The 22,551-nt window shown below is 35.4% G+C and overlaps 1 protein-coding gene across 2 annotated transcripts in view; it reads right to left on the reverse strand.

The window, feature by feature from the left end:
• Positions 1-21,790, reverse strand: part of LOC138332884 (cartilage matrix protein-like) — a 56,340-nt gene extending 34,550 nt beyond the window's left edge. The window contains exon 1 of one of the 2 annotated variants that reach the window (XM_069280883.1): positions 21,711-21,790. In XM_069280883.1, the coding sequence (XP_069136984.1) occupies positions 21,711-21,749 (39 nt within the window). In that variant the 5' untranslated portion in view covers positions 21,750-21,790. Of the gene's footprint in view, positions 1-6,920; positions 6,981-21,710 lie in introns of those variants that run through there. The other variant, XM_069280884.1, reaches the window with a different exon arrangement.
• Positions 21,791-22,551: the final 761 nt, after the last annotated feature.

The raw sequence follows: 22,551 nt of genomic DNA on the forward strand, positions 1-22,551 counted from the left end.
AGTTATACATACATTACCCCCTTTGTTTTAACAGACTTGATACCCCTATGGCTCTTACATTTACTTGTATCCCCCGATATTTTAACAGTCAGACCTCTATGGCCCATACACGTACCTGTATCCCCTTTGTTTTAACAGCCAGACCTCTATGGCCCATACACTTACCTGTATCCCCTTTGTTTTAACAGCCAGACCTCTATGGCCCATACACGTACCTGTATCCCCTTTGTTTTAACAGCCAGACGTTTATCTATACTCTTTCCTGACCCAGACACGTTCCATATCCCCTTACCTGTATCCCCTTTGTTTTAACAGCCCATATACCCCTATTGGCTTCATACATTTACCCTGTATCCCCTATATTTTAACAGTCAGACTCTCTATGGCCCATTCATTTACCTGTATCCCCTTTGTTTTAACAGTCAGACCTCTATGGCCCATACACTTACCTGTATCCCCGCTGTTTAAACAGCCAGACCTCTATGGCCCATACACGTACCTGTATATCCCCTTTGTTTTTAACAGCCATACCTCTATAGCCCATACACTTAACTGTAGTTATATCCCCCCTGTTTTAACAGTCAGACCTCTATGGCCCTTACACTTACCTGTATCCCCTTTGTTTTAACAGACCTCTATGTACCCTTCACCAGACCCTCTGTTGGCTCCATACTACGTACCTGTATCCCCGCTGTTTTAACAGCCAGGACCTCTATGGCCCATACACTTACCTGTATCCCCTTTGTTTTAACAGCCAGACCTCTATGGCCCATACACTTACCTGTATCCCCGCTGTTTTAACAGCCAGACCTCTATGGCCCATACACGTACCTGTATCCTGCTTGTTTTAACAGCCAGATCTCTATGGCCCATACACTTACCTGTATCCCCTTTGTTTTAACAGTCAGACCTCTATGGCCCATACACTTACCTGTATCCCCGCTGTTTAAACAGCCAGACCTCTATGGCCCATACACGTACCTGTATCCCCGCTGTTTTAACAGCCAGACACCTCTATGGCCCATACACGTACCTGTATCCCCCTTTGTTTTACAGTCAGACCTCTATGGCCCATACACTTACCTTGTATCCATTCCCTGCTGTTGTTTTAACATGCAGTCAGACCTCTATGGCCCATACACACTTCTTGTACCTGTATACCTTTTTTAAACAGCCAGACCTCTATGGGCCCATACACTTACCTGTATCCCCTTTGTTTTAACAGCCAGACCTCTATGGCCCATACACTTACCTGTATCCCCGCTGTTTTAACAGCCAGACCTCTATGGCCCATACACTTACCTGTATCCCCTTTGTTTTAACAGTCAGACCTCCTTTAGCCCATATCACTTTCCTGTATCACGCTTTGTTTATAACAGTTCAGACCCTCTATGGACCATTACACGTACCTGTATCTCCGCTGTTTTTAACAGTCAGACCTCTATGGACCATTACACTTACCTGTATCCCGCGGTGTTTTAACAGTCAGACCTCTATGGCCCGTACACTTACCTGTATCCCGCTGGGGTTTTAACAGTCAGGACCTCTTTAGCCCATACAATGACCTGTATTCCCGCTGGTTATAACAGTCAGACCTCTATGGCCCATACACGTACCTGTATCCCCTTTGTTTTAACAGCCATACCCCTATGGTTCATACATTTACTTGTATCCCCGATATTTTAACAGTCAGACCTCTATGGCCCACACACGTACCTGTATCCCCTTTGTTTTAACAGCCAGACCTCTATGGCCCATACACTTACCTGTATCCCCTTTGTTTTAACAGCCAGACCTCTATGGCCCATACACTTACCTGTATCCCCGCTGTTTTAACAGCCAGACCTCTATGGCCCATACACTTACCTGTATCCCCGCTGTTTTAACAGCCAGACCTCTATGGCCCATACACGTACCTGTATCCCCTTTGTTTTAACAGCCAGACCTCTATGGCCCAAACACTTACCTGTATCCCCGCTGTTTTAACAGTCAGACCTCTATGGCCCATACACGTACCTGTATCCCCGCTGTTTTAACAGCCAGACCTCTATGGCCCATACACTTACCTGTATCCCCTTTGTTTTAACAGTCAGACCTCTATGGCCCATACACTTACCTGTATCCCCGCTGTTTAAACAGCCAGACCTCTATGGCCCATACACGTACCTGTATCCCCTTTGTTTTAACAGCCAGACCTCTATGGCCCATACACTTACCTGTATCCCCGCTGTTTAAACAGCCAGACCTCTATGGCCCCATACACTTACCTGTATCACCGCTGTTTTTAACTATACACGTTCTATGGCCCATACATGTACCTGTATCCCCGCTGTTTTAACAGCTACACCTAGTATGGCCCATCATACACTTACCTGTATCCCCGCTGTTTTAAGCCCAGACCTCCATGGCCCTACATTGGCTCTATACCCCATTTACTGTACCAGGACCTGTATGAGCCCCCGTACCTGTATCCCGCTGTTTTAACAACCAGACTTCTATGGACCATACACTTACCTGTATCCCCTTTGTTTTTAACATGCCAGACCTCTATGGCCCCATACTCACTTACCTGTATCCCCTGGTTTTAAACAGCTAGGACCTCTATGGCCCATACAACTTACCTGTATCCCCGCGTGTTTTAACAGCCAGACACCTCTATGGCACCCATCCCCTCGTACACTTACCTCGTATTCCCCTTTGTTTTATACAGCCATACCCCTATGGCATCATTACATTTAGATTGTATCCCGCGATATTTTTACAGTCATCAGACCTCTATGGCCCATACACTTACCTGTATCACCCTTTGTTTTATACAGCCATACCTCTATGTTGCAAATACATTTACTTGTATCCCCGCTGTTTTTTAACAGTCAGTAACCTCTATGGCCCATTACACGTACCTGTATCCCACTTTGTTTTAACAGCCAGACCTCTATTGCACCATACACTTACCTGTATCCCGCTTTTTTAACAGTCAGACCTCTATGGCCCATTACACTTACCCTGTATTCCCGCGCTGTTTTAACAGTCAGACCTCTATGGCCCATACACCTTACCTGTATCCCCGCTGTTTTAATCAGCCTCAGACCTCTATGGCCCATACACTTACCTGTATCCCCACTGTTTTAACAGCCAGACCTCTATGTGGCCCTTACACTTACCTGTATCCCCCCGCTGTGTTTAAACAACCAGTCCTCTATTGCCCATACACGTACCTGTATCCCCGCTGTTTTAACAGCCAGGACACCCTATGGCTCATACATTTACCCTGTTTCCCCGATGCTTTAAACAGTCCAGACCTCTATAAGCCCATACACTGTACCTGTATCCCGCTGTTATAAACAGCAGACCTCTATTGCCCCATACACTTATCCTGTATCCCCTTTGTTTTAACAGTCCAGGACCTCTATGGTCCATACACTTACCGGTATCCCGCTGTGTATTAACAAGTCAGGACCTCTATATGCCCATTACATTACATGTATCCCCGCTGTTTTAACAGCCAGACCTTCTATGGCACGTACCGGTATCACTTTGTTTTTACTGCCACCAGGTCTCTTTGGCCCCGTACACTTACCTGTATCCCCGCTGTTTTAACAGCCAGACCTCTATGGCCCCATACACTTACCTTTGGTATTCCCGCTGTTTAATACAGCAGGACCTCTATGGCCCATACACTTACCTGTATCCCCGCTGTTTTTAACAGCCAGACCTCTATAGCCCATACACTTACCTGTATCCCCGGCTGTTTTAACAGCCAGACCTCTATGGCCCATACACTTACCTGTTTCCCTGCTGTTTAAACAGCCAGACCTCTATGGCCCATACACGTACCTGTATACCCGCATGTTTTAACAGCAGTCATACGTTCTATGGTTCATACTTTTACCTTACTTGTATCCCCGCTGTTTTAACAGTCAGACCTCTATGGCCCACCATACAGCCTTACCTTGTATTCCCTTGCTGTTTTTAACAGTCAGACCTCTATGGCCCATACAGCATACCTGTATTCCCTTTGTTTTAAACAGACATTACCACCACAGTCAGACTTCTATGGTCCATTAGCAGCTTACCTGGTATCCCCCGCTGTTTTTACAGCCAAACCCCTATGGCCCATACACTTACCTGTATATCCCGATGTTTTAACGGTCTATACTCTCTATGGCCCATACACGTACTGTATCCCCGCGGTTTTGTACAAACCAGGGCATCTTCTATTGGCCCCTTACACTTACCCTATTCCCTTTGTTTTTAACAGCCCATGACCTCTATGGTCCCATATCTCTTACCCTGTATCTCCGCCAGACACACGAGACCTGTTAAGACAAGGAAAGTACGTGTAAACGATATGTACCACATGTACTGTGTGTATATATACAACGGTACGCATGTACTAAATCCAACGTGTAAAGACTTTGTCTGGGCACTTATAGTGGGTCTATATTGATATAAACTCTAAACTAATTCTCAGTTCTCCTCCTCGTGAGAACTTTCTTGGGATAGAAGGCTGTAAAAGTTTTAAAGTCAAAATCCAGATGGTCATCTACTTGTATTGAATAAATACATAGTGATCTGAATATCACTATATATACTTATCATTTCAAATGTGTTATTGGGCTACTACCCTATTTGTTCCGTTTAAAATGCATGATAAATTAGTCTAATCGCTCAGTATAAAAGCACTATGGGACTGAGGATGATATGTATTGATATAAGATAAATAAATGTTTAGGATGAATTATACATTTTATTGAAAATTACTATTTCAGTGTTGTTCAGATAAATTAAAGTCAAGATCTCTATACACTTTGATTCTGGTTTTAGGATTTCCCCCCTCAATGATACCCTCAAAACAGGGACCTGACCCAGGTCACCACAGGTTCTGGCACGGATTTCTAACCAACAATTTGGATGTATGTTACCCGATACTGTAGTAATATATAATTATATACTGTTGGTTAGAATCACTGCCGTTGTGGATATATCTACAGTAAGAGTAACCCCTGAAGTGTAGTGTATTTTTTAAACTGGAAATTAAATAAGATAATTAATTTGGTGAATCTCTGTATAATACCTACGTATACCCTAAACTGGATATAAAATAAGATAATTAATTTGACGGATCTCTGTATAAATACCTACGACCCAAAACTGGATATTAAAAATAAGATAATTAATTTGATGAATATCTGTATAAAACCTACGACTCAAAACTGGATATTAAAAATAAGATAATTAATTTGATGAATATCTGTTTAAAACCTACTACCCTAAACTGGATATGAAAATAAGATAAATTAATTTGACGAATCTCTGTATAAAACCTACGACCCTAAACTGGATATTAAAATAAGATAATTAATTTAACGAATCTCTGTATAAAACCCTAAACTGGATATTAAAAATAAGATAATTAATTTGATGAATATCTGTATAAAACCTACTACCCTAAACTGGATATGAAAATAAGATAATTAATTTGATGAATATCTGTATAAAACCTACTACCCTAAACTGGATATGAAAATAAGATAATTAATTTGATGAATATCTGTATAAAACCTACTACCCTAAACTGGATATGAAAATAAGATAATTAATTTGCACGAATCTCTGTATAAAACCTACGACCCTAAACTGGATATTAAAAATAAGATAATTAATTTGACATTATCTCTGTATAAAAACCTACTACCCCAAACTGGGATATGAAAATAAGATAATTAATTTGACCTATCTCTGTATAAAACCTACGTAACCCAAAAACTGGATATGAAAATAAGATAATTAATTTGACATATCTCTGTATAAAAACCTACTACCCCCAAAACTGGATATGAAAATAAGATAATTAATTTGACATATCTCTGTATAAAACCTACTACCCAAAACTGGATATGAAAATAAGATAATTAATTTGACATATCTCTGTATAAAACCTACGTACCCAAAACTGGATATGAAAATACGATTGATTAATTTACATATCTCTGTATAAAACCTACGTACCCAAAACTGGATATGAAAATAAGATTAATTAATTTTTGACATATCTCTGTATGAAAAAAAAACCTACGTACCCAAAACTGGATATGAAAATAAGATAATTAATTTGACATATCTCTGTATAAAACCTAACGTACCCAAAACTGGATATGAAAATAAGAGATATTTAATTTGACAATATTTCTGTATAAAACCTACGTGACCAATAAACTGGATATGAAAATAAGATAATTAATTTGACATATTCTGTATAAAAACTACTACCCAAAACTGGATATGAAAATAAGATAATTAATTTGACATATCTCTGTATAAAACCTACGTACCCAAGAAAACTGGATATGAAAATAAGATAATTAATTTGACGAATCTCTGTGTAATACCTACGTACCCAAAACTGGATATTTAAATAAGATAATTAATTTGACATATCTCTGTATATAAAAAACTACTACCCAAAACTGGATATGAAAATAAGATAATTAATTAATTTGACATATCTCTGTATAAAAACCTACGTACCCAAAACTGGATATGAAAATAAGATAATTAATTTGACGGATCTCTGTGTAATACCTACGTACCCTAAACTGGATATGAAAATAAGATAATTAATTTGACGAATCTCTGTATAAAACCTACGTACCCTAAACTGGATATGAAAATAAGATAATTAATTTGACGAATCTGTGTATAAAACCTACGACCCAAAACTGGATATGAAAATAAGATAATTAATTTGACGAATCTCTGTATAAAACTTACGACCCAAAACTGGATATGAAAATAAGATAATTAACTTGACGAATCTCTGTGTAAAATAAGATGATTAATTTGGTGAATCTCTGTATCCTAAAATTAAATCAATGTAATGATTTTTTTTTAGATTAAGAAATAAAGCCTTGACTTACCAGCAGCATCAAGGATACGTACATCTTCAAGGTCTCCATTTCACCGTCACTCAGGGTTCGGTAATGTTATGGAGTCTAAGACCACTGACGTATATCTATCCATACTAAAGTACCTGTCTTTATCCTCCAATCAAAACGCGCCTTATAATTGTCTGCACTTCTTTGTTTTAAGTGGGATGGGGGCGAACACACGCGCCGAGCCGTTCGTGGTATTACACTACACACAGGCCATTGTTTACAGGTCTCGTGACAACGTGCGCTCGTGAGAGGTCACAAAAATTAGCATGGTACCATCTAGTGATGTATTTAAAACATTGACAATTAAATATTTTATTCTCAGTTCAGCGAGAAAGAACACACATGCATCAGGTTCTGAAATTCAACACAATTTATTGGAAACATCCCCTGGAGATTTTTCGGTGAAAGAATTTTATGATTATTTTTTATTTAAAAGTCACATAATCTTAAATTGTATGTGATGTCGAGCAGGTGCACACATTTTATTCTTGAAATGTTATGTAAACACTAATAACTGTTTAATTACAGGACTCTCACAAAACAAACGGATTGGTCGGTTAGACATTGGACACGACTTGGTATGCCAATATGATGTATGTACGACATAGAAAATGAAAAGGTAATTACAATAAAGTTTGACATAGAAAATGAAAAGGTAATTACAATAAAGTTTGTTGAACTCGAGGAAAAATTTATTGTAAATGTAAGACATAAACGATAATACTCCTAATAATAGGTGTTAGTGTTATTTTGGACTGAAGAGGGTCCTATAGTGGCTGAATATTTTATTTTACTTTGAATTTATTTTGGTCTTTTATTTCGGATTATTTATATACTAGCTTTATACCATTTTTACCTCAATATGACTCATAATAATATGATTGTAATATAATTAAAGGGACGTAAGATATATTTTGATGTTTACTTTATAATTTAAATTCATGCACTAGAATAAACAAAAAGTATGGATATGAACCAAAAATAATCTATGCTTCTACGTCATTTGGAACTATTTTATAAAGATATGATCTGCTCAATTTATTATCCGAAAGTATCTTATTCACACTGATCACAAGTTCAAAGTGAAAGCGGATGGATAAAGTGCGTTTCGGGTAAATAAAGTGCGTTTCGGGTTGATAAAGTGCGTTTCGGGTAGATAAAGTGCGTGTCGGGTAGATAAAGTGCGTGCCAGCCGTTGATATAATGACGTTAGGTGTTACATGTGTAGAATGTCCGTTGCTGATGGTTATATTGTTATGCAGGTTGTACAAAAGATAGATGCAATTTGATGAGTATTTAGTATATTTTCTTGGATTTATTTGGTTAATATTTCATATTCTGTTTCGAATTTTAGCATATTTTTCAATTACATGTATATAGCAAATACGATTTTCAAGGAATTGGTGAAGTGGAAATATCAATAAATAATACATTAATATGAACATCTGTTGTTAATGTTTTACATATTTTGTACCGGTATTGTAACCTAAAATATCTGGGGTGGGGGGGGGAACATGATAGTATAACACGGTAAAGTTAGACTACAATGTAGTTGTTAACTATGTTTAATAATTTAATCTCGGATCCACTTTGATTTTTCGGAAGTGAAGATAAATCGGCTAACAGTAACGTTTACTACTACATTTGTATTTCACAAAGAAAGGTCATGTGTGGCAATCTCTATTTATATTACCAGTTAGTGTTCCATGTGATGGATGGTAAATATGAGAAATGCATGTGTTAGCATTGTAACTCTTACGTAAAAACCTCTAACAAGCTTGTTAGCATTGTAACTCTTACGTAAAAACTCTGATCAAGCTCTGTTAGCATAGTAACTCTTACGTAAAAACTACGACGCTAAACTGGATCAATAGGGAAAATAAGATATTTCTAAATCAGACAGAAAAATCTGGGGGGACGGGGGGGGGGGGGGGGGGGGGGGGGGGATCTGTGTAAAACCTTACATTTTTGTCCCATTTTAATGTTATTTTTCAATATTTTAAAGTGAAAAATAAAAGTGCTAAATGGATGCCATTAAATGTTTAAAAATAAAAAACATTGAGAAAGATCTCTGTATAATACCTACGGACGATTTTGAAAACAGGTGTGATTCGATGTAAAAAGTTAAGATAATTGCCATTTGCACTTGAAATTATATTGCACGTTAAAACCTACGCAATAAACTGGAGTATTAATAATGAACCGATAATTAATTTTGAAAATGTGTATACAGACTACCATTCCACAAAGACTGGATACGAAATTTGAAAAATAATTTGTGAATTCTGTAGTAAGTTAAATTATTGCCCCACTAAAAATTGTTATGAAATTGTAAACGCGATAATTTGAGTAAATATTAACCGATCCTAATGTAAACTGATGTATGTAGACTAATAATAGAAAGATATACGAGTTTCACAAAAAATAGCCTAGATTATCACAGTAATTTACGGGGTTATTGCCCTTTGCACTAAATAAAATATTAGACCTTGTGAAAGCAATATCTTTAGTAAATATGAACCAAGCTTAATATGAAAATAATTTGGTGTGTATAAAGACTTACATAGGAAAATCTCGGATATGTTGATTCGATGATCATTTACGGAGTGATTGCCCTTTGCACTAATAATTATTATTGGACCTTTGGAATACGATAACTTGAATAAATATGCACTCAGCTTCATGACAATTTGTATTTAGACTAGAATTGAAAAGATCTCGGACAAGTTAGAAAATTGACCTGATTAGATCAGTTACTTACGGATATTGCTCTTTGCAAGATAATACATTATTGAATCTTGTAAAATGATAACTTGAGTAAATATGCACCCTTAATGAAAAAAACTTTGTATCATGACTTAATTGGAAAGATAATTACATTTGACAGAATCAGTTTGATTAAAATGATTTACGGATATATTGCCCTTTGCATTATAATAATAATGAACCTTGTGAACACCGTAAGGCGAGTAAATATTCACGTAGCTTAATTTTTGTGTAGACCTATTAGATGATGTTCCTACTTTCCTAACAAAAGGATCATGGCTAGGTAAATTACGTAACTAATTTGTATGAAGTATCAGGTGACCGTATAAAGGCTCATGGGCCCTTGGATATGTAAATAGTCATGGGAATTTTTTGAACATTTAATAAATTTGTAAAAAAAAACGAATTCCTTTTAATTTTTGGGATAATGTCTGTTAATAGTCTACAAGTGCTAAAAAAGTGGAAATGAATAAATTTACATATAATTAATTTGATATTGAATCTGTTGTAAATGAAAACTTATTTTTCCTGAAAAACTTTTACGGACTTTTACAAAAAAATAAGAATTTTACAATATTCTGTATAAAACTCTATAAAGTCCCAGGAGAGATGGGCATGTTATTTTGGGGAAATAACAGATCAGGGGGTAGGTTTACCACGTTGTTTCTTATATAAAAACACAGGATTCCAAATTACAAAGCTTACCATATAGAATTAATCACAGAATTTTATTTACAAATTACGTTATTAAAGCGTTACATACTTGAGAATGGAGAATGTTTGTTAATTTGCAGTGGAGCACCAAAACAATATGCCACCTAAACTGGACTGTGTACAATTCAATCTTTTGTGGACAAGTTCACAAACTTTGTTTGCATATTATCATAGAAATGAAGGAAACCAGATAAATTACGTACCCTAATTTGGAGTTATAATAAAAGATGTGAAGCGTATAATTAATTTTAATTTTGTATAAAAATAATATAAATGGTTAAGAAAAAAAGAAATTATTACCCGATTGGAATCATGCAAAGTCTTTATCAAAAAATAGAGATTTAGAAACTATAAACTCCACATATATGTTAACCCCCAGAAAATATGCAAAAAATAGACCAGGCATAAGTAATATTGTATCCTACAATAATTTTCTGTATTAATAAACACTAACCTAAACATGATATATCAGATATGACGTAACATTTGATTATACTCTCTATAGATAAAAATTAACGTATGTGCATGTGTATATGTCATTAAGTAATATGATGTAATTCTGTAAAATGAAACGATGTATAAAACCTCAGTCTAAAATAATAATAAAAATAAAAAAAAAAAATTTGTAAAAAGGAATATCATGTGTAATAACAACGATACCCATGGGCCTTAACAGGATACCTGAAAGTTAAGAAATTTAATTTGAAACAAATAATGAAACTTGACATATAAACACTATTGCTGGGCCTTGAAGTTGATCAGTGATTTATAAAATTTAATTCAATTTGACTTTTTAGTCTGTATAAGAGTATTTGACTTCCTTCAAACCTGTGAATGGACAAATAAGATAATTAATATGTTTTTCTGTATAAAAACTTAAGTAAACTTGACCCCTCCCCAGGGGTAAACGTGAGACCCCAAATTCATATAATTCACAATTTTTTGTATAAAAACCTAAGACTTATCAATTTGTAATATTTTTTTCTAATTTCCAGAATTTTAGAAGATTTTTAAGTTTTAGACTATTTTGACTCTTTTTTAAAACTCTGCCCCCAGGGGGACCAGGAGACCAATGTGGATATGAGGAAATAAGATAATCCTAAATTTCAGGATCTCTGTCTAAACCAAGTTTGACTCAAACGTATGAAAATGCAAAAAAATCATTAATTAATGTGTTTTTCCTATATAAACTATAGTAGATAAACGTACTGTAATGATACTAAAATGAGACCCCAGGGTCATATAATTTAAATTTTTTTATAATATTTAACTTTAATCCTTTTCATCTATAAAAGTGGTAAATACGTACCATTTCCAAATTTTGAAGATATATTTTTTTGAAGTTTTAGCTTATTTTTGACCTTTTTTGGGCCCGCCCCTACTGCCCTAAAGGGGATAATGCCTGGACCAATATGGATATGATTCAAAAATGATATCTCCAGGCTAATAATTCTAACCAATTTGACTCGTGTCAGGTTCCAATGAAAATGAGCAAAAAATGCTCTAAATGTGTTTTTTCCTATATAAATATAGTAAAATTGAATGAATCTCGTGAAACCCCAGGGTCATATAATTCAAATTTTTTGTAAAGGACCTTAATAGATATTTCTATTTATGAAAAGTATTTAAAAACCATTATCTAGAAACAGAATTTCAGAAGAAAAAGATTTTTTTGAAGTTCAAGCACTGGAATTTTTGTCCCCTTTTTACCCCGCCCCTAGGGCCCCTGTCCCCTGGGGGTCAATATAGAAAATTTGTTAATATGATTAAATGGCCATCTCATACTGATAATTCTGACAACATTTGACTCATTTCCTATTACAAATGACCAATTAATGCCTCAAAAATGTGTTTAGTGATATATAAACTATAGTAAACCTAACCTCCCCAGGGGAAACTAAGAAAACCAGGGTCATATAATTCACAATTTTTGTAAATGACCTTACGGACCTCTTGTTCTATCTATGAATACTGGAGTATTTGATTCTACCACATCAGTGAGTAGAGAAGAAATTTTTGCTATAATTGTACAAAATTTTACCCCGAATGGCTCTTCCCACAGCCCACCTGTATAATGGGGACCATATAATTCACAATTTTGATTGGCCTTATGCCTTAGAAGATTTGTGCAAAATTTCATTGAAATTGCTTCATACCAGTTTTGGAGAAGAAGTCGAAAAAATGTAAATTGTTTACGGACATACGACGTATACGACGGACGACGGAAGACTGGATGACACAAAAGGCGATTAGAATAGGTCATTTGAGACTTCTGTCTCAGATACTACAAAATAAAAAAAAAATCAATACCATAGACTGCATTATGAGAAATCATGAACGACTCAGCGGCCGAAGCATTTTTTACCAGATTAGAGACCTGCCACTTTACATATTCGGGTTGACCAGCGAATCCTTGATGTGTGTCAAGGTCTTCATATTTGAGCACGTTGAACAAGAAGCTCTGACCATCTCCCCTTTGGCAGACTAGCAATCTGATTCCATTATTGTTCACGTTCTTTGTTACCCCGACGGCGAAACATTAACGCCCATGTTATGGAGCAGATTTGCTTCACGTGCCTGTATCTGAAACCAGCCCCCATCGGTTATAACCACAAGATATGGGAGACATTTTCACGGGCCTTATTTGATGTGAAAACGTGTTGCCGTATTTTACGTAATGCTAATGCAAAATTGGTTCTGCCACTCAAATACGGTACTTTGGTAAAGGCATACTGTCAGTTGGGCTGTATATAGGCCTGGAAGTTAAATACCTCGGATATGAAAATATCGCCATTCCAATACGAGTTTTGTCCTGTATAAATTGTCGAACATGGTGACTACGTCTTTGAAAACTCGAGCTGTTTGTCGTGGTCAGATTAGATGCTGTTGACGAATCCAGGAGAAAAATACACATCAGCAGTTTTCCCCCACAACCTGGAAAAAATAACAACATATCCATTCATTTAAAACACAGAGATTATTTATATCAATATATCCCAGAGTGCATTACGGTCGGTAAAAACTGTGCTTTGAACACGGGTTAGAAAATTTAATTTGTCTAAAGCTTTGTAAAAACCTTAATGTTCACCCTATGAATCTGGAAGAGATTTTATATGTTATTTACCTATTTACAGCCATATCTTGGACCTGTACCAAATTTGGGATATGCGCCCATAAGCCGATAAGCATTATTTTTGACGTATACCTGACTACACCCAATATATCTCCTACGACTGATTTCCAAAACCCGATAGTCCGAAGGTCCAATAGTCCGAAGGCCCTTTAGACGAAGGCCCAATAGTCTTATTGTTAGTCCGAAAACCCGTTAGTCCGAAAATGGATATAAATAACAATTTATAAGTTTTTAAATTGACGAATCTCTGTATTAAATTTACGAAAACATTTTATAAACATGATATGAAAATATGCTATTGCAATATTTCTATGGAAGTCAAGTTTGACAATCATTTCGTGCAAGGTCAAAAACTTACGCAAAGATGTATGATGTAAGATTATGTAACTGTAATTTGATTGTCAATATTAGGATTAACTGCACCGTCAATAAATGATAATAAAAATCGCTCAAAAATGAAAATCATGAATACCTATAAAAAAAATTAACGTTAACTAGTGCAATATGTACATGATTTAATTTATTTTACCCATAATGACGGAAATGGTCCGACAAATGGATATTTTATGGTAGGAGATGTTTTAAAACCGAAATTTGCAATGTACATTATAAAATGAACAATAAACATTTTAATATCACAGATACGTAAACTTACGTATTTCAAGATTTGCATCTTTTTTAAAATTCGCAAATTTGTTGTTATTATCATTATTTCATATCAAAATAATAGAGTCACATGAACATTTTATATTGAAAGAAAACCATTTGAAAACCATAATGAAACTTTTGGTTCGTCTTTTCGAACTTACTGTTCGATTTTCATATAAAATTCCATTTAGTATTATCTGTTTTTTGGATGTTGGGGCCCTTGGACTAACGCGCCTTTAGACTAAATGTGGCCTTCGGACTAACTAACTTTAGTACTACAATGGGCCTTCGGAGCCTATTTGGGCCAGTAGATATAAAGGCGGTCTCGTTCGACATCATTGATATGACAGGTCGGAGCCCTTTGTGAGTTACCATTGGGGGGTGTGTGGGTCTTTAAACAAACATTGACAATTTAAATTTTTATTCTTTGCTGAAACCAAATGCGATTCATAAAAAGAAAAACATAATGCATCAGGTTCTGAAAATATAACAGTGACCAATTTATTGTAACAAGATTTTTCGGGTGAAATAATTTTACCAAAATATATTTTTACATAAAATCACATAAGTCACATTACATTTGTTTAAATTGTTATTCTTGTGATGTTGACAAAGTTTAATTACATGGGTTCACACAATAGGTAATTACTTGAAATGATCGTATTAAATGGGAATAAATATAATGACAAAACACGGATATTACTACATTTCAATATTAAAAACAAAGGTAATTTACATTTTGTAAACTTTGTTGAAACATTTTCTTTGAAAATTAATATTGTAAATGTAAAACATGTACATTCCGAGTACTGTGTCCTAGAGAAATGATACCTTAGGTATTTTGACATAAATGTATAAAAGTCATCCTATGTGGCTAATAATTTAAGTCTTTTTAATGACCTAAACATTTTGGTCTTTTAATACTCCAGAATAACTAGAGTTGTTATTCCAGTTTTATTTTCAAAACGGACTGTAAGGCCGTAATATTCAAAGTGGACTTAATAGATAATTTATTTTGATTTCTCAGAATTTATTGATAAAATTCATAGCTTATTTCAGTCACTGATATACAAAATGTTTTTAATGTTATTAATATGACCAAAAAAGTCGTGACTTTATTACTAGTTAAAATATGGACGTCGGAATGTATGAGAAAATCTTGACTATTTACATTTGCTTTCACAACTGATCACAATTTTGAAAAATTGATAAGTGGCTCATCCTCTTCGGACGCGCATAATTAACCATGCGTTCTATAATCGGTTTATTAACACATTTTAATTTTATGCGAAATGGTACAATATTTATCAACATAACAAATCCGTTTGATAAAAATAACTTTGTTCAAACATGGAGTTAAATGTCCCATCACTTTGTTGATGGATTAAAGTATTATCAGTTTGTAAATAAGTCATCTGCATTTTCGGTAGAGTTGATATAATTTTTCGGGTATTTATTTGAGTTAAAATATTTATTATTGATGTAACTATCTTAGAACAATGTTAGCATTTTCATTCACGTTACATGTAAATCCGTTGCAATCTAAGATGTTTCATGGCTGTTGCGCTTTTTAATCTCGAATATTGAAGACATAACAACAGATACAATTTGTATGAACATCTTTGTTAAATGTTATACATATTAAGTATTTGGTATTGTAACCCGTGTTTTAAGGCAACAGAATATTAGCATATGTACAAACAAACATGAAAAGCAAAATATCTTAATCAAAAAAAATAACTCTTTAAAGTCAGGCTAACAGATAGCCCAAATTAACAGCCCTTTACATACGTTTTAATGGAATTACCCACATCCACCATTGATTTTTAGAAGTGGAACATATACATTACAACTGTAACATAATTGTAACCAAACACTTATCTTACGGAATTTTTCAAACAAACAAGTATAAACTGCCATATCGATCTACATTGATATTACCATGTTAGTGTTTTAATAGATTTAAATATACGAAATGCACTGTTAATTTGTAATTTTATAAGGTAAAAACTATAACTTTAGAATACACGTCATCGCTGTTTTAAAGCCTAAAACTATACCAATTTGTACTTATTTTATTCCACTGATTTTAGAGATTTATTTAACCATTACTAGTGATTCACAATTTACAATGCCGTATTTCAGGCCCCTGTTACATCGATATTTACCATCACTGTGACATTGCCTGTATTTCAGGCCCTGCGTAATGCCCATAATTCCTACAACCTGATATCAACGTAGACAGGCACATAACGGCCCATACAGATTTGTAAAATGTATCCTACTTACACTGTTAACTAAAATTTATGATTAGGTACTAATATTTTTTATCATTACTAATACCCTGTGAATTATGCCATATTATAGGATCTATGTGCCCTAGACAGACAATGTACTATCCTCTTGTGTTGACACAGGATGGATCTTAGGGACATTAATACATTTTGTCCATATTTTTTTTAATCAACCATCGGAATGGAAAACCATACACTTATTATGTTAAGTTAAGAAGTTAATACTCTATGGCCAATTTAAATTTATTCATGTAGAAAATGTAAAATATTCGTTAAACAACAAGTTTTAGGACTCTTGGCCCATAATTTACCACGACATATTGTTTTAAAGCCAGGATCTATGGCCCATACAGTACCTGTATCCCCTTTGTTTTAAATTTCAGACCTCTATGGCCCATACACGTACCTGTATCCCCGCTGTTTTAACAGCCAGACCTCTATGGCCCATACACTTACCTGTATCCCCGCTGTTTTAACAGCCAGACCTCTATGGCCCATACACTTACCTGTATCCCGCTGTTTTAACAGTCAGACCTCTATATGGCACCATACACTTACCTGTATCCCGCTGTTTTAACAGCCAGACTCTCTATGGCCCCGTACCTGTATCCCGCTGTTTTAACAATCAGACCTCTATGGCCCATACACTTACCTGTATCCCCGCTGTTTAACAATCAGACCTCTATGGCCCATACACTTACCTGTAAATCCACCCCACCCCGCTGTTTTAAACAGTCAGACCTCTATGGCCCACACACTTACATGTATCCCCACTGTTTTAACAGCCAGAACTCTATAAGCCCAAACACTTACCTGTATTCCCGCTGTTTTTAACAGTCAGACCTCTATGGCCCATACACTTACTTGAATTCCCGCGTGTTTTAACAGCCAGACATCTATGGCCCATACACGTACCTGTATCCCCACTGTTTTAACAGTCAGACCCCTATGACCCATACACTTACCTGTATCCGCGCTGTTTTAACAGTCAGGACCTCTATGGGCCCATACCACATGTACCTGTATCCCCCTGTTTTAAACCGCCAGACCTCTATGGCCCATACGTACCTGTATCCCCACGCTGTTTTTTAGCAGCCAGACCCTCTATGGCCCGTACACTTACCTGTATCCCCGCTGTTTTAACAGCTAGACCGTTTATGGTCCATACACTTACCTGTATGCCCACTGTTTTAAACAGCCAGACCTCTATGGCCCACACACTTACCTGTATTCCCGCTGTTTTAACAGTCAGACCTCTAGGCCCATAAAACTGTACACTTACTGTATTCCCGCTGTTTTAACAGTTCAGAACTCTATGGCCCGTACACTTACCTGTATCCCCACTGTTTTAACAGCTACACGTTTATGGCCATACACTTACTTGTATTCCCGCTGTTTTTAACAGCCAGACCTCTATGGCACCATTACACTCACCTGTATCCCCATTGTTTTAACAGCCCAGACTTTCTATGGCCCATACACTGTACCTGTATCCCGCTGTTTTAACAGTCAGACCTCTATGGCCCATACGTACCTGTATCCCCGCTGTTTTAGCAGCCAGAACTCTATGGCCCGTTTAATAACCTTACCTGTATTCCCACTGTTTTAACAGTCAGGACTATCTATAGGTCCATACACTTACTGTATCCCGCTGTTTTTAACAGTCAGACCTCTATGGCCCAAATACTTACCTGTATCCCGCTGTTTTAACAGTCAGACCTCTATGGCCCATACACTTACCCGTATCCCCCCGCTGTTTTTAACAGTCAGACCTCTATGGCCCATACACTTACCCCCGTATCCCCGCTGTTTTAATAGTCAGACCTCTATGGCCCATACACTTACCTGTATCCCCGCTGTTTTAACAGTCAGACCTCTATGGCAAATATACTTACCTGTATCCCGCTGTTTTAACAGTCAGACCTCTATGGTCAACCAATACACTTACCTGTATCCCCGCTGTTTTAAACAGCCAGACCTCTATGACACATACACTTACCTGTATCCCGCTGTTTTTAACAGTCAGGACCTCTATGACCCGTTACACTTACCTGTATCCCCGAGTTTTAACAGCCAAACCTCTATGACCCATACACTTACCTGTATCCCCGCTGTTTTAACAGTCAGACCTCTATGGCAAATATACTTACCTGTATCCCCACTGTTTTAACAGTCAGACCTCTATGGCCCATACACTTACCTGTATCCCCGCTGTTAATAACAGTCAGACCTCTATGGCCGTACACTAACTGTATTCCCGCTGTTTTAAAACAGTCAGACCCTCTATAGCCCATACACTTACCTGTATCCCGCTGTTTTAAACAGACCTCTATGGCCCATACACTTACCTGTATCCCCTTTGTTTTAACAGCCATACCAACTATGGCCCGTACACTTACCTGTATTCCCGCTGTTTTAACAGTCAGACCTCTATGGCCCATACACTTACCTGTATCCCCGCTGTTTTTAACAGTCAAACCTCTATGGCCCATACACTTACCTGTATTCCCGCTGTTTTTAACAGTCAGACCTCTATGGCCCATACACGTACCTGTATCCCCGCTGTTTTGACAGCCAGACCTCTATGGCCCATACCCTTACCTGTACGTTGTAAACAGTTAGACTCTATGTACCCATACACTTACCTTATCTCCGCCAGACAACACCGAGCACCTGTAATAGACAAGGAAAGTACGTGTAAACGATATGTACGCATTTACGTGTGTAATTCAACGTTAATTCAACGTTAAAGACACCGTCTGGGCACTCTAGTGGGTCTATATTGATATAAACTCTAACTAATTCTCAGGTCCCTGTGAGAACTTCTTGGGAAGAGCTGTAAAAGTTTTAAAAGTCAAATCCAAGATGGTCATCTACTTGTATGAATAAATACATAGTGACTCTGAATAACACTATATATACTTATCATTCAAATGTGTTATTGGGCTACTACCATATTTGTTCCGTTTAAAATGCATGATAAATATAGTCTAATCGCTCAGTTATCTTTTAGCACATGGGACTGAGGATGATATGTATTGATATAAGCTTAAATAAATGTTTAGGATGAATTATACATTATTATTGAAAATTACTATTTCAGTGTTGTTCAGATAAATTATAAGTCAATGATCTCTATACACTTTGATTATGGTTTTAGGATTTCCCCCCTCAATGATACCCAGATCACCACAGGGACCTGACCCAGGTCACCACAGGGTTCTGGCACGGATTTCTAACCAACAATTTGGATGTATGTTAAAGTACCGATACTGTAGTAATAAATATATTATATACTGTTGGTTAGAATCACTGCCGTTGTGGATATATCTACAGTAAGAGTAACCCCTGAAGTGTATTTTTTAAACTGGAAATTAAATTAAGATAATTAATTTGGTGAATCTCTGTATAATACCCACTACGTATACCCTAAACTGCATATTAAAATAAGATAATTAATTTGACGGATCTCTGTGTAATACCTACGACCCAAAACTGGATATTAAAAATAAGATAATTAATTTGATGAATATCTGTATAAAACCTACGACTCAAAACTGGATATTAAAAATAAGATAATTAATTTGATGAATATCTGTTTAAAACCTACTACCCTAAACTGGATATTAAAATAAGATAAATAATTTGACGAATCTCTGTATAAAACCCTAAACTGGATATTAAAATAAGATAATTAATTTGACGAATCTCTGTATAAAACCCTAAACTGGATATTAAAATAAGATAATTAATTTGATGAATATCTGTATAAAACCTACTACCCTAAACTGGATATTAAAAATAAGATAATTAATTTGATGAATATCTGTATAAAACCTACTACCCTAAACTGGATATTTAAATAAGATAATTGATTTGATGAGTATATGTATAAAACCTACTACCCTAAACTGGATATGAAAATAAGATAATTAATTTGACGAATACCTGTATAAAACCTACGACCCTAAACTGGATATTAAAATAAGATAATTAATTTGACATATCTCTGTATAAAAACTACTACCCAAAACTGGATATTAAAATAAGATAATTAATATGACCTATCTCTGTATAAAACCTACGTACCCCAAACTGGATATGAAAATAAGATAACAAATTTGACATATCTCTGTATAAAAACTACTACCCAAAACTAGATATGAAAATAAGATAATTAATTTGACATATCTCTGTATAAAAACTACTACCCCAAAACTGGATATGAAAATAAGATAATTAATTTGACATATCTCTGTATAAAACCTACGTACCCAAAACTGGATATGAAAATAAGATTATTAATTTGACATATCTCTGTATAAAACCTACGTACCCAAAACTGGATATGAAAATAAGATTATTAATTTTACATATCTCTGTATAAAAAACTACTACCCAAAACTGGATATGAAAATAAGATAATTAATTTGACATATCTCTGTATAAAACCTACGTACCCAAAACTGGATATGAAAATAAGATAATTAATTTGACATATCTCTGTATAAAACCTACGTACCCAAAACTGGATATGAAAATAAGATAATTAATTTGACATATCTCTGTATAAAAACTACTACCCAAAACTGGATATGAAAATAAGATAATTAATTTGACATATCTCTGTATAAAACCTACGTACCCAAAACTGGATATGAAAATAAGATAATTAATTTGACGAATCTCTGTGTAATACCTACGTACCCAAAACTGGATATTTAAATAAGATAATTAATTTGACATATCTCTGTATAAAAACTACTACCCAAAACTGGATATGAAAATAAGATAATTAATTTGACATATCTCTGTATAAAACCTACGTACCCAAAACTGGATATGAAAATAAGATAATTAATTTGACGAATCTCTGTGTAATACCTACGTACCCAAAACTGGATATTAAAATAAGATAATTAATTTTACATATCTCTGTATAAAACCTACGTACCCAAAACTGCATATGAAAATAAGATTATTAATTTGACATATCTCTGTATAAAAACTACTACCCAAAACTGGATATGAAAATAAGATAATTAATTTGACATATCTCTGTATGAAACCTACGTACCCAAAACTGGATATGAAAATAAGATAAATAATTTGACGAATCTCTGTGTAAAATAAGATGATTAATTTGGTGAATCTCTGTATCCTAAAATTAAATCAATGTTATGATCTTTTTAATTTAGAAATAAAGCATTGACTTACCAGCAGCATCAAGGATACGTACATCTTCAAGGTCTCCATTTCTCCGTCACTCAGAGTTCGGTAATGTTATGGAGTCTAAGACCACTGACGTATCTCTCCATACTAAAGTACCTATCTTTATCCTCCAATCAAAACGCGATTTATAATTGTCTGCACTTCTTTGTTTTAAGTGGGATGGGGGCGAACACACGCGCCGAGCCGTTCGTGGTATTACCCTACACACAGGCCATTGTTTACAGGTCTCGTGACAACGTGCGCTCGTGAGAGGTCACAAAAATTAGCATGGTACCATCTAGTGATGTATTTAAAACATTGACAATTAAATATTTCATTCTCAGTTCAGCGAGAAAGAACACACATGCATCAGGTTCTGAAATTCAACACAATTTATTGGAAACCTCCCCTGGAGATTTTTCGGTGAAAGAATTTTATGATTATTTTTTATTTAAAAGTCACATTATCTTAAACTGTATGTGATGTCGAGCAGGTGCACACATTTTATTCTTGAAATGTTATGTAAACACTAATAACTGTTTAATTACAGGACTCTCACAAAACAAACGGATTGGTCGGTTAGACATTGGACACGACTTGGTATGCCAATATGATGTATGTACGACATAGAAAATGAAAAGGTAGTTACAATAAACAAGGACGTATATGAGAAAATCCTTGCAATAAAGTTTGTTGAACTCGAGGAAAAATTTATTGTAAATGTAAGACATAAACGATAATACTCCTAATAATAGGTGTTAGTGTTATTTTGGACTGAAGAGGGTCCTATAGTGGCTGAATATTTTATTTTACTTTGAATTTATTTTGGTCTTTTATTTCGGATTAT

The sequence above is a fragment of the Argopecten irradians genome, chromosome 10, assembly GCF_041381155.1.
Source record: "Argopecten irradians isolate NY chromosome 10, Ai_NY, whole genome shotgun sequence".
Taxonomy (NCBI): domain Eukaryota; kingdom Metazoa; phylum Mollusca; class Bivalvia; order Pectinida; family Pectinidae; genus Argopecten; species Argopecten irradians.